General features: G+C 36.3%; 2 protein-coding genes and 1 non-coding gene across 3 annotated transcripts in view; all 3 read left to right on the forward strand.

The window, feature by feature from the left end:
- Positions 1-9,510, forward strand: part of LOC18033752 (Niemann-Pick C1 protein) — a 14,014-nt gene extending 4,504 nt beyond the window's left edge. Inside the window, 26 exon segments of the mRNA XM_006422369.2 lie at positions 320-388; positions 486-581; positions 648-755; positions 2,257-2,370; positions 2,505-2,588; positions 2,978-3,106; positions 3,449-3,647; positions 3,752-3,895; positions 4,032-4,075; positions 4,307-4,390; positions 4,513-4,581; positions 4,685-4,761; positions 5,091-5,160; positions 5,545-5,694; positions 6,078-6,143; positions 6,329-6,473; positions 6,580-6,644; positions 6,721-6,786; positions 6,958-7,051; positions 7,408-7,444; positions 7,559-7,616; positions 7,816-7,926; positions 8,004-8,071; positions 8,552-8,618; positions 8,705-8,773; positions 9,059-9,510. Of these exon segments, the coding sequence (XP_006422432.2) occupies positions 320-388; positions 486-581; positions 648-755; positions 2,257-2,370; positions 2,505-2,588; positions 2,978-3,106; positions 3,449-3,647; positions 3,752-3,895; positions 4,032-4,075; positions 4,307-4,390; positions 4,513-4,581; positions 4,685-4,761; positions 5,091-5,160; positions 5,545-5,694; positions 6,078-6,143; positions 6,329-6,473; positions 6,580-6,644; positions 6,721-6,786; positions 6,958-7,051; positions 7,408-7,444; positions 7,559-7,616; positions 7,816-7,926; positions 8,004-8,071; positions 8,552-8,618; positions 8,705-8,773; positions 9,059-9,151 (2,376 nt within the window). The 3' untranslated portion in view covers positions 9,152-9,510.
- Positions 9,511-9,732: 222 nt separating this feature from the next.
- On the forward strand, positions 9,733-12,927 carry LOC18033712 (pentatricopeptide repeat-containing protein At2g17140). Its single transcript, XM_006422370.2, has 2 exons — positions 9,733-12,416; positions 12,534-12,927. Exons 1-2 carry the CDS (start codon positions 9,910-9,912, stop codon positions 12,694-12,696), a joined length of 2,670 nt encoding a protein of 889 aa, XP_006422433.1. The 5' UTR covers positions 9,733-9,909; the 3' UTR covers positions 12,697-12,927.
- Positions 12,928-13,109: 182 nt separating this feature from the next.
- Positions 13,110-13,276, forward strand: LOC112096556. Its single transcript, XR_002904457.1, has one exon. It is a non-coding gene; the product is annotated as a U1 spliceosomal RNA (small nuclear RNA).
- Positions 13,277-13,312: the final 36 nt, after the last annotated feature.

A 13,312-nucleotide genomic window follows, 5' to 3' on the forward strand; every position in this document is an offset into this window, starting at 1 on the left:
AGGTTTCCACCAAATCTCCTTGACTAGCTCTTAAGTATTCGGGTCGTTCTCTTTATATAATCGATTACAGACCCGTTTTCATATGTACCGCACACCAACAGGGTCATATGTTTTTTTTTCCTTCTTCCCCCACAACCCACTTTTTTTTAAATTAATACGAAGGAGGGGGGGGGGTTTTGGAGGTTCCATGCTTATCATTTTTCAGTGGGAGATATTTTTCTTTAATCTTAAAATATGTTCTTAATTTCACCATTATGAAGCATAATATATATTTTAAGTATTAACATCTTAGTTCTCGTATCTTTTGCCCTTCTCATAGTATTTCAAAATGGATCCTGAAAATTACGATTCCTATGGAGGCATTGAACATGCTGAGTATTGTTTTCAGGTATAAAGCTAGTTGCTGTTACATGACAGTTACTCAGGTTTATATAGGGCTATTACTTGCATTTGACTTTTAAATTCCCTTTGTGTTCCTATTTCAGCATTATGCCTCTTCAGACACATGTTTGAGTGCATTTAAGGCTCCTCTTGATCCAAGCACTGTCTTAGGAGGATTTTCCGGAAACAATTATTCTGAGGTAATACTTTCATCCCTTTCCTTGAAAGCTGATTATATGGTAACCATTGATGTGTTTTAATTTCAGGCTTCTGCCTTTATTATCACGTATCCTGTTAATAATGCAATTGATGAAACAAGCAAAGAGAACAGAAAGGCTGTGGCTTGGGAAAAGGCTTTCATTCAGTTGGCAAAGGTCTGGCTATGTTGATTGTTTAGTGGTATTTGAATTTCATGTTTGAATTTCTTAATTTCATCTGTCGCTGAAAAAAAATATCTGCACATCCATTGCCTTAATGAGGGATAAAAATATAACATTATATTATTGAACTCCCTCACTATGATATCCAATTGTTTGGCATAGAGGTTATTCCTCTGGGTCAGAAAAAAAAATAATGACTATAATCTAAATGATCAAGAATTTTTTGAGAACTCAACAATAGAAACCAGCCCTGAGAGCCAGTGCCTTAATGTTCCTGTCTTTGACATGATAGGTGAGTTTTCAACTCCTTCAAAAGCTGAACAATTTCTTTCAGTGGAACAAGGTGATGTTTTGTTGTTCAAACGTGAACTAGAACATGGATGAGCAGGCACATGCTTGGCTAAGTTTTGAGTAAATCAAAGGCTTTCTGATTGTGGGTAGTTGGTTGCCAATGACATAAAAGATCTTGCACGCTCAGAGAGTATGGTTGGCATTTTCTGTCTAAGTTTGGGATATTATCATTTTACCACCAAAAAATTGAAGGGAAATAATTAGAGAATTAGGAAATTGATAACCCTAAAATCGGCCCCTCTCTCTCATTAATTTTTTTCCTTTAATTAAATTATTATTGTTTTTAGTTGTGATTAATACTTGAATTTCATAGATTATAATAATAATTTTGAAGCAGAATTTTTTATTATTTTTTTGGTTGTTTGTTGTAATTTTGCATATTCTTCATTATTTTTATTAATTAGAATTTTCAGTTGTTTTTTAAATCTTATTAATTGTTATTATTATTTTAAATTGTTATTATTTTTTAGTTGTGATTAATACTTGAATTTCATAGGTTATAATATTAATTTTGAAACATAAATTTTTATTAATTGTTCTTTGTCGTTTATCGTAATTCTGCATATTATTCATTATTTTTTATTAATTACAATTTTTAGTTGTTTTCTAAATCTTATTTTTTTTCATTGTTTCTTTTTTTTCAAAGGGTAAAATTATCTTTTATTCTCTTGGGAGTAAAATCGACTTTTAACTCATTTTTTGTTAAACATTAACGTTTTTCCAACGGAAAGGTGGTAAGTTGATAACAACGCAAACGTTTAGTGGTAAAATGCACTTTTCAGCAAAGCATGGTATTGACATGATATGTCAGAATAACTTTGGTGGTAAAATGATAATATTCCGTCTTAAGTTTTTATCTAATTCTAAGGGTGTTTTCTTGTGATGATGGTTCAGCAAGTTTATTTGGAAGACCAAATTGCCCTCTTTTATAGGGTACGGACACATGTATAGTGGGATAATTATCTCTTTCATACAACTCTGGATTCTTTTTAATTAAAAGAGCCCATTTTGAAGGAACTAATTTGGCTGGTTAGAGCGTGGCTGCATTTGTTTGATTTGTTGGCTGTGATTTGTAATTCATATATCTTACACAATTTCAGATGGTGGGATGTAAATTAAATTTCCAAAGAAATAAATTTGACAGGAGGAGCTGCTACCAATGGTTCAGTCTAGCAACCTTACTCTTTCATTTTCATCAGAAAGTTCGCTTGAGGAAGAACTGAAAAGAGAAAGTACTGCAGATGTTGTCACCATAGTAGTAAGTCTCTGAGAATAGTTCTCTTCACATTGGCCAACTTCCATCTGAGAACAATCAGTTTCATGTGGTGTTATTAATGATTTAATTGGTTGTTTTCTTAATTGTTTTCTCCACTTTGGCCATCGGCACGTCAGGCAAGCTATCTTGTAATGTTTGCATATATTTCTGTGGCACTGGGAGACACACCTCGTTTTTCTTCTTTCTATGTCTCATCCAAGGTACGATTTTATTTTTGCTTTAAGTTGTGCTCTACTTATCTAATTTTTAAATGGATTTTCTGTGTGATTGTTTGTAATATATACTGAGGTTTGCTTGGGTAGTTATTTTGTGGGATAAAACCTAATGTGTAAGTATGCATGACTAAAATACATTATGGAGATAATTATTGTGTTTTTAGTATTGTTGTTATTGTTCATGTTAGTTCTACTACTGTTGCTACTGTTGAGTTTCATTAAGGTCCTCATGCTTGAGTTGATTCTCAAATGAAGTTGTAATATGTAACTTCATGCTGAGTAGAGGTATATCTTCTGCTAATTGAGAACTCGATATCTGTGCAACAAAAACAGCTGTGTTATTAATCCATCTGCCTTATGATTTTGGTCTCCAGGTGTTGCTGGGCCTTTCAGGAGTTATCCTTGTTATGCTTTCTGTACTTGGATCTGTTGGATTTTTCAGTGCCATTGGAGTTAAATCTACATTGATCATAATGGAAGTTATTCCTTTTCTTGTCTTAGCTGTAAGTTTGTTCTTTAATTTTCTTTCAATGCCATTGTTTTCTTAATAATGTTCGTGGGTGCAGTTGTGTCCTACATTCAACTTGGGTCTACCAATCTAGGATTAAATGAACTCCCTAAATTTTTCTTGGCTTTTCTTCATTCTACATTTTCTTGTCCTATATTTAACATGCCTGAGAAGTTCTGTACAGGTGTGTTTAGTGTCAAAGAAACACCCATGTCATGTTTCATATTATGTATTCATTTAGGCAGAGTGGCTATTTGTGACATACTGATTTTGGAATATTTTTCTTATTGTTTTTATATTTAATTCTTTTTACATGGTTCCTATAACATTTAATCAGGTTGGAGTGGATAACATGTGTATATTGGTTAATGCTGTAAAACGGCAACCGATGGAGTTAGTTCTAGAGACACGAATAAGCAATGCACTGGTTGAAGTTGGTCCTTCCATAACTCTAGCTAGTTTATCTGAGTTTCTGGCATTTGCTGTTGGAAGCTTCATCCCTATGCCAGCATGCCGTGTCTTCTCTATGTTTGCAGGTTAAAAGATTCCTTGTATCTTAAAGGCTAATTTTTAAACACTCATGTCTTGGAATTTGACATTTAGGTTCACTGAGTTTTTTTTATCTTTTCTTCCCCTGTAGCCTTGGCTGTTTTACTCGACTTCTTTCTGCAAGTTACTGCCTTTGTTGCACTGATAGTTTTTGACTGCTTAAGAGCTGAGGATAACAGGATTGACTGTTTTCCATGCATAAAGATTCCTTCATCTGGTGGAGAATCTGATGAAGGTATTTTTTTAAGCAATCATTACATTGTTTTCATTGTATTTTTGGCGGTGCCTAAAAGTTGTAAGCAGCATAGTGTTAGATCTCCTGTTTTCTTATTCGCTAGCATCTCTTATCAAGTTATTTTGGTGAAGTATAGGCATCAACCAGAGATCCCCTGGATTGCTGGCTCGATATATGAAGGTAAAACTTTCAGAATCTCTGAAAGCTATATTTTTGAAATCTATGGAATAAATCATCTTGTTAAATATAGAGTTGCAGACAATTTTTTGCTTAATCTGTATGGAAGATATTATTATTGTTAATCAAGTAAAGTATGTTTATTGAGATATGTTGAGGATGTTAATTCCCTTGGAGAAAATGTGAATAGCTATATTCTCTTGCTTTTATTTTAAAAGATATTATTTCATGCAGGAAGTTCATGCACCCATTCTGGGACTTTGGGGAGTGAAAATGGTAGTTGTTTCTGTATTTCTTGCCTTCACTGTGGCAAGCATTGTAAGTCATGACTTTTAACATTATTATTGTTCTCTTATTATTTTATATCTTGGAAGTAAAATTCTTATCCATGTAAATTCTTGAGTTCCTTTATTATATTACCTTTTTTCTTATCCTTAAAGGCTTTATCTACAAGGATTGAGGCTGGTTTGGAGCAACAGATTGTTCTTCCTCGGGACTCCTATCTTCAAGTTTGAACTCTCAGTTGATTTTTTCTGTCTTTTGTTAGTGGATTAGGTTTTATATTTTCCTTTATTGGACCTTATTGACCATCAATTTTTTTTTATGCATCAGGGGTATTTTGATAATACCACAGAGTATCTAAGAGTTGGTCCTCCATTATATTTTGTTGTTAAGGATTACAACTACAGGTATCAGCCCGGTTGTTTTTTCATGCTCTTTTCTTTCATATTGATCAGATAACAAGAAGTTTTCTGACCCCGCCCAAAAAAAAAAAAAGTAAAATTAACTTAACGGCATTACCGTAAAGCAGTCTCCAATGAACACTCAAGGATGCTTTAGCCTGTCAACAGGAGTTGATTTTTTTTCTCTTTTTTCTCCCTTTTTATCTTGAGCATACAAAGCAACAAAGTCAAAAAAATTTAGGGTCAATGCATAACTGAAATGGAGTTTAACACTATAGTTTAATTAAGCATCTTCTGACTGTTTTGTTTGGGTGTTAAATGGCTTTCATACTCAGCTCGGAATCAAGACATACAAACCAGTTGTGCTCCATCAGCCAGTGCGATTCAAACTCTCTTTTGAATGAGGTAATTCGATGTTTGAGTCATTTTCAGTTTACTGTTAGGTGCACAGCACTGTATCAACTTTTACTCTTGATACATTTGACATATCCATATCAAGGATTGCTGACTCTTTATGTACTCCAATAAGTATGTAGTTGGATTTAATTTCTAAATGTTGCATTATTTACTATTACTTGAAAATTAATATCTTCTTGGTGCTCATAACACCTTCCCCAATGTGATGAATCCTTTATCTCAAATATATGTGAAAGTGTTGTCATAAGCTAGCATTAATTTTTCTTCATATTCTTTTTTTCCCCTCGTCTCATGATTGATGCATAATGGTTGAAGATTTTTCTTTTTGTCTCTTGGTATTCCTATTCTTGTGTATTTGTTTGTTCTGAACAGATATCGAGGGCATCTTCAATTCCAGAGTTAAGCTACATAGCCAAGCCTGCTGCTTCATGGCTTGATGACTTTCTTGTCTGGACCTCACCAGAGGCTTTTGGCTGCTGTCGGAAGTTTGTGAATGGTACTTATTGTCCTCCTGATGATCAGGTTTGAGCTTCTTCCACATGTGCCATGCTGAAGTTTAAGTGGTCATTCAGTGTCTTTAATATTTTTTGCCAGAAGGGCTCATTCTTGGAGACACACATGAGCACGTTCTCGCACAGAACCATCTTTGCTTCCACTGTCATGCACCTGCACACTCACACACTGCAACACCTTTTCACATTGTCAACATTATGTTGATGGTCTAGTTATAAATAATTTTATGCATTTTGATTTGCATTGAAAGGTAATAACTAGTATGCTGACATTGTCTGACTGATTCGATGGAGTTCATTTTTCTCCCATTTAGCCATATTTAGCAATTAGATATTCTTTTAGTAGATGATTGTTTACTGTTAGATTACTTAAGCAATTAAATTTTTCTCTAGCCACCCTGCTGTTCACCTGATGAAGAACCCTGTGGTGTCAATGGAGTCTGCAAAGACTGTACAACGGTAATTCCCCCATTCTCCTCCCTTTGTTTGTTCAAGGCCATATTTTCCTCCTTTCTGTTGGCCAAAGTTCTCCAAAATACTTGTTACTTTATACTGATCTTTGATAAGGAATTTTGAGTTGTATAGCGAATATAACATATCATCTGAAATGGGTTGAAAGACTTATATTTTTGAGTTTCTTGTAGTGCTTTCGTCACTCAGATTTGGTTAACAATCGACCATCTACGGAGCAATTTAGGGAGAAGCTTCCATGGTTCCTAAACGCACTGCCATCTGCTGATTGTGCAAAAGGTGGCCATGGGGCCTACTCCACTAGTGTGGATCTAAATGGTTAGCTGAAGCCTTCTTCTGGCACATACTTTGTAAACATGAGCCAAAAGCCTCCAAGTGAGATAATAGAATTGGTTACAATGATCTGTTTCTAACTTTTTGGCAGGCTATGAAAGTGGTATTATACAAGCATCGGAGTTTCGCACTTTTCACACGCCACTGAACAAGCAGGTATGACTGTTGACTGAGGCTAAAATTGTCAATCATAGCGTGATATGTAACACTCTTTTAACCGCAATTTCCTCAGGGTGATTATGTTAATTCATTGCGAGCTGCACGGGAGTTCAGCTCAAGAATGTCTGATACCTTAAAGGTTTGAACTCAACCTTCCAGCGTACCAATTACATATAGCTAGATTGATTTTCATTTCATCCATCCTCTTCATGTTGCTGGAGTGGCGCTGCATCATTGATTTTCATGCTTTCCATCAATTCTCTGCAGCATTGCTTTTCTGATTCTCTGCTGCATTATTTGTCTAATGTAGATCAATATTTTTCCATATTCGGTGTTCTATATCTTCTTTGAGCAATATCTGGATATTTGGAGGGTTGCTTTGATCAACATTGCTGTAGCACTTGGTCAGTATTCCAAACACCATAAGGACAATTCTATAATTTCAAAACTAGTTTTGTTTTATATATAATTTTGGCAGACATCCGGTTTTATGATCTTTTGGTTCTTCAGACTATTGATCAATTACAGTGATGCTCATAACCTTCGCCTCGTAGTTGAACCTTATTACCCTTTTTTTCTTTTTTCAATGTCTGTTATAAATCAGTAATCATTGTCATATTTTTATTATTTCTATTTTGGTGAGTTTATTGTTTAGATGTGACTTTTTATTAGCTCCTTTTTGTGGTTATACTGGGATTTGAACTTTCAGCTTCTCATTACATCTGTTTCTAACTGAATATTTATTTGGTAATAATAACAGGTGCTATATTTATTGTTTGTCTACTTATGACATCCAGGTTTTAATTCCTCATCTGGTCCTTGTTTTTCCTTTTGGTACTTAAGTCTTTTTTACCCCTTAAATTGACATATTTGATTTTATTTTCCCCTTGTCCTTTGCTTTCTGAATGAAGTTTGTGGAGTTCAGCAATCATACTTGTTGTGTTGGTGATGATAGTCATTGATCTCTTGGTATGCTTTCACAATATACTCATTGCTTGTTTTGTTATTCTTTTTCTTGCTGGAATATCTACATGCTGTTTTATTCGTATATTCCTATCATATAATACTCTATTTCTATCACATTGAGTTTAAATTTACCATTCTCCTCTTTTGCATTCTCTATTAATTTTCATGTGTACGAAACTCACAATTCTGTTGGTTTCTGCAGGGAGTTATGGCAATTCTGGGTATTCAGCTCAATGCAGTTTCTGTTGTAAACCTTATAATGTCAATAGGGATTGCTGTTGAGTTCTGTGTGCATATAGTGCATGCTTTTCTGGTTAGTAACATTAGGCTCTTCTTCGTTTAGATATCAAGGTTTGTTGTCGTATGACAATTTGTTTCTGCCCTATGCAGGTAAGCCATGGGAATCGGAACCAACGATCACAAAAGGCTCTGAGTACCATGGGAGCTTCCGTCTTCAGGTTGACCTTACACTAGTATTTCCCAGTTCAAGTGTGTTGGTATTTGCAGTGTGCTGTAGAATTACAAAATTGGGAAAAATTTGGACGCGTTACCTATTTAAAGTAGAAACTGTAGATGGCAGCATAACATGAGATAATCTTTGACTTGGTGGATAATAGTGTTTGTGTGAGTCTCTTGTTGGACTTACCTATAGCTTTTATTCTGAAGTCAAACAACTGGAAATCATAAATTTTTTTTTTTATTTCCTTTATCCACAAACTTCTTAACCCTTCAACATTTTAATTTCAAAACACGATTATAATACCTCCGCTTTACTTGTTCAGCATTCATATGAGTTCTTGGTCCATGGCTGTGATGGAAACTAAAATGTATTTTCTCCATGAAAAGATGGACCAACAAATTCTTTTGTTTTGTTGTGCTTGGGTTATTATTATTTACTTCTATTATCTGAGTTCTTTCTTTTGGTTACTTTTTGATAGTGGAATTACACTCACAAAGCTTGTTGGAGTAATCGTGCTTTGCTTCGCCAGATCAGAAATTTTTGTGGTCTCGACCCATTCTCTCCCATCTTTCGATAACTAATAATGGCACACGTAATGGATATAAGAATAATACTCTTCAATGTTTTGCAGGTTTATTACTTCCAAATGTACCTGGCATTGGTTATTATTGGTTTCTTGCATGGACTTGTGTTTCTACCAGTAAGTAAATTAAATTTTTCTGTGTTTTGGCTCTCTGTGGCCAAGACTATATATGCACCCTTCACTCTTCACGACTCCCATTTTAAGGTGATTTGACTTCTTGAAGAGACACGGCCCTGCCGGTCATTGAACTTTGGAATTGCATTATGGAATAAAAATGACTGACTGACTATACGCAAAGAAAAATGTTGCCATCAGATTCAATGTTGCACTCTTTACCACATCTCGGCCTTCCCATATGGATTGACAAGATCCCAACTTAATATATTTGTTTTGTGTTTTCAGGTGATATTGAGTCTGTTCGGTCCTCCATCGAGGCATATAATCATCGAGAAACAGCAAGCAGATGAACCATCTACTTCATCAAACTTGAGCTAATTGGTGTGAAAAAAGTATAGCACCCATTTTGGGGGTTTGACTTCGTCTCTTGGTTTTTCTTACTGTAATGCAAGTTAATTTGTTGGCCCCTAAATTCTTTTAGTCAGTGCATGCTTTCTCGATTACTGTTTATTGGATGCACAGAACAACAAAGCTACCCAATTCTTTGTTGTAAATTCACTGAGAAAGCTTCATGTATTTTTGGCTCTACTCTACTGAGTTGTTCGTATACCTTTCTAACTTGAGCAGTATAAGCAACCTTTTTCGACAAGATCATTGCTTGTATGAGACACAAGTAGTTGTAGGCGACCCGTAGCAGTAGGTATGTATGAATAAATGAAAAATGGAAGCAATGCTAATGCGACTCCTCTTTCTTATCAATCATTATTACACATCAAATGGTTTAAGCTCATTAGTCATCCTCGTAAGTAACCATGATGCGGGTTTCCCGTGTGTAACCTGGCTCGTTCTGGGATTATATCCTCTTGTGCCATCACAAAGCAAATCTAAAAGATTGTTAAATCAAAATCACAGAGCCGAATAAATCATTCTAGGTTATTGTCATCATCTCATAAAATGTAGAAATATTAAGTTTGTTGTTCTGTAAAGATACTGGAAATTCTAAATCAGCAAAATGTTGGAATAGCGACTGACGATGGGTGTGTTAGTTCATACTCTTGTCCCGCCACTGCAGTTGAAACGAACATTTAAACTTTGGAAACGAACGCAAGAAGTGACGGTTACGATTAGCTAACAACATGAATCAAACGAAAACAACGCAAGTCACAATTACAAAGGCTCTGCTCAAAAACGCAAACAACCCAAAACTGGCATGGCAGATCTTCAGGCGAGTCATTCTCAATTCACCCACAACCAATCCTCCTCTTGACTCAGTACCCACCATTGCCCGCATCCTCATCCGCTCAAAAATGCTCGAAGAAATTCACACTCTTCACAGCCTCCTCCTATCTTTAAAACCCCGGGGAAACTCGCATTCCTCTCTTACTTCACTTGTCAAAATCCTGGCCAAGTCGGGTTTGTTAGATGAAGCTTTTTCGCAGTTCAAATCTATTAGAGTTCATTTCCACGGAGACCCGCCTTGTATCTATCTGTATAATGTCCTCTTTGAATGTTGTGTTAGGAAACAGCACATGGATTACTTGATGTGGTTGTACAAAGATATGGTTGTCGCTAAGGTTTCTCCGGAGACTTATACTTTTAATCTTTTGATCCGCGCGCTTTGTGATTCGGGTCGTTTGGAGGATGCACGGAAATTGTTCGATAAGATGTCTGACAAAGGTTGCAGACCTAATGAGTTCAGTTTTGCAATCTTGGTTCGTGGGTATTGTAGAGCTGGGCTTGCCGATGAAGGATTAGAGCTTATGGAATTGATGAGGAGTTTAGGGTTTTCTCCAAACAGGGTTGTGTATAATACTTTGATTTCGAGTTTTTGTAGGGATGGTAAAACTGAAGATGCCGAAAAAATGGTTGAGAGGATGAGAGAGGATGGTATGTTCCCTGATGTTGTAACCTTTAATTCTAGGATATCAGCTCTTTGTAGGACAGGGAAGATTCTTGAAGCTTCTAGGATATTTAGAGATATGCAGCTAGATGAAGACTTAGGACTACCTCGGCCTAATATCATTACATATAATTTGATGCTAGAGGGATTTTGCAAGGAAGGGATGCTGGAGGAAGCCAAGACTCTGGTTGACGCTGTTACAAAAAATGGCGGTTCCTTGAATTTGGAGAGCTATAATATTTGGTTAATGGGTTTGGTTAGGAATGGGAAGCTTGTAGAGGCTCAAGCAGTTCTTCAAGAGATGGTAGAAAAGGGAGTAGAACCCAGTATACATTCATATAACATTTTAATTGATGGGCTATGCAAGAATAGGATGCTTTCTGATGCAAGAATGGTGATGGATTTAATGGTAGATAGAGGCATTTCCCCAGATACGATTACTTATAGCACTTTACTCCATGGCTACTGCAGTAACGGGAAGGTATTTGAAGCCAATAATGTTTTGTATGAAATGATAAGGAATGGCTGTTCCCCTACTATTTTTACTTGCAATATTCTGCTGCACAGTCTATACAAAGAGGGAAGGATATCTGAAGCAGAGGACTTGCTGCAAAAAATGAATGAGAGAGGTTATGATTTAGATACTGTCACCTGTAATATCATAATTCATGGTCTTTGTAACTGTGGGAAGTTGGACAAAGCGATTGAGATTGTCAACGAGATGTGGACTAAAGGAAGTGCTGCTCTTGGTAACTTAGGTAACTTCTTTGTCGTCCCAGCTGATGATACTAACAGCAAGAAGAAATGCTTGCCTGATTTGATTACATATTCAACTGTAATTAGTGCATTATGCAAGGCTGGGAAGCTGGATGAAGCTAAAAAGAAATTTACTGAGATGATGGGTAAAAATGTGCGACCTGATTCGTTTGTTTACGATAATTTTATTCATAGTTACTGTAAGGAGGGAAAGTTATCATCTGCATTTCGGGTACTTAAAGACATGGAGAAAAATGGTTGCAGCAAGACCCTACAGACTTATAATTCTTTGATTCTGGGGTTGGGAAGTAAGGCTCAAATATTTGAAATTCACGGACTGCTAAATGAGATGAGGGAAAGAGGAGTTTCTCCTAATGTTTGCACTTATAATAATATCCTTAAGTGCCTATGTGAAGGGAGTAAAATAGAAGATGCCATATCTTGTTTGGATGAAATGCAGCAAAGGGGCATACTTAACGTTTCTTCGTTTAGAATGTTAGTAAGAGTTTTCTGTAAGGCCGGTGAGTTTAGGGTCGCACAGGAGGCATTTAAGACTGCACTGAGTATGTGTGGTCATAAAGAAGGCATTTACAGTTTAATGTTCAATGAGTTACTTCTTGCTGGAGAAGTATCAGAAGCCAAAGAGATATTTGAAGCTGCATTGGAGAAATCTTATGATTTGGGGAACTTCCTATACAAAGTTCTCATTGATGGACTTTGTAAGGATGAGAAGTTAGAGGAAGCTACTGGCATCATATATAAGATGATAGATAAAGGATATGGGTTTGATCCTGCTTCATTTATGCCCGTGATTGATGCCCTTGGTGAAAGAGGTAAAAAACATGAGGCTGATGAACTTGCAGAGAAGATGATGGAAATGACTTCAGACGGTAGGGTGGCACACAAGATTAGTCAAAATGCTGGGGAATTAGTACGCAGAAAACAAAATAAAAATGGTGGAAGTGTTTGGCAGGACATATTGCACAGGTATGGTTGATAAAAGTAATCAGTGATTCATTGCCTGCGACTTCTCTTCTTCCAACATTCTACTCTTTTGTGTTTTATCATGTACCTGACGATGTAATTTTTCTGATACTTTTACAGAGAAGATGGAAGTGGCATTGCCTTGAAAACGCTTAAGCGAGTACAGAAAGGCTGGGGTCAAGGAAGCATATCAAGTTTGCAGGCTCAGAAATATGACTTGCTTGATTACTGGGAGCCAGGAGCTGAGCATCGGGGGAATATCAAGAAGAAATCTCGACATTGAGGTGACCAAATTACAAAAATCACATCCGAAGACACAAAATGGAGTGGAAAAAGAAAGTTGTACATAATTAACATTGTTTTAAAATGTTGCCGCTGGGGGGAGGTGGCGGTGTTGGAGGTCATTTCCATGTTAGTGTAAATAGTGGTTTACGTTCATGACAAATGGTGATAATTTAAGCGTGACTGTGTCATTCAATTCGATGTTTATGGAGGATGTTGTTATTCTAGCCAAGCAACAGTAACTTTCTTCGATCAATTTCGTTTATTTTCTGCTTTCCCTTCAATTCGTTCTTGATCAGTCTATAGATAGGATTTTATGAGGCGGTGAACTTGAACCCCACATTGAAAATAGCGAGGCAGGAGAACATAACAGTAAAAGAAAGTTAATAAAAAGCAGAAAAAGCGAGGCACAACAAACTTACCTAGACGGGGTGGTCAATGGGTGATCAGAAAGGCCCATGGCCTAGGTTGGTGGTCTCCGTTGTACTTGGGAGTTGCCCCATTCTAAGGTCTCCCCAGTAAGGGAGAGCCTACGTCATAATTTGTGTTAGCGGCCAATTCTTTAGATGAAATATTTGCCCCAGCTTGAAACTTGTTGTTAATCAATTGTATTTGCT

The sequence above is a fragment of the Citrus clementina genome, unplaced genomic scaffold (assembly GCF_000493195.1).
Source record: "Citrus clementina cultivar Clemenules unplaced genomic scaffold, Citrus_clementina_v1.0 scaffold_8, whole genome shotgun sequence".
Lineage (NCBI taxonomy): Eukaryota > Viridiplantae > Streptophyta > Magnoliopsida > Sapindales > Rutaceae > Citrus > Citrus x clementina.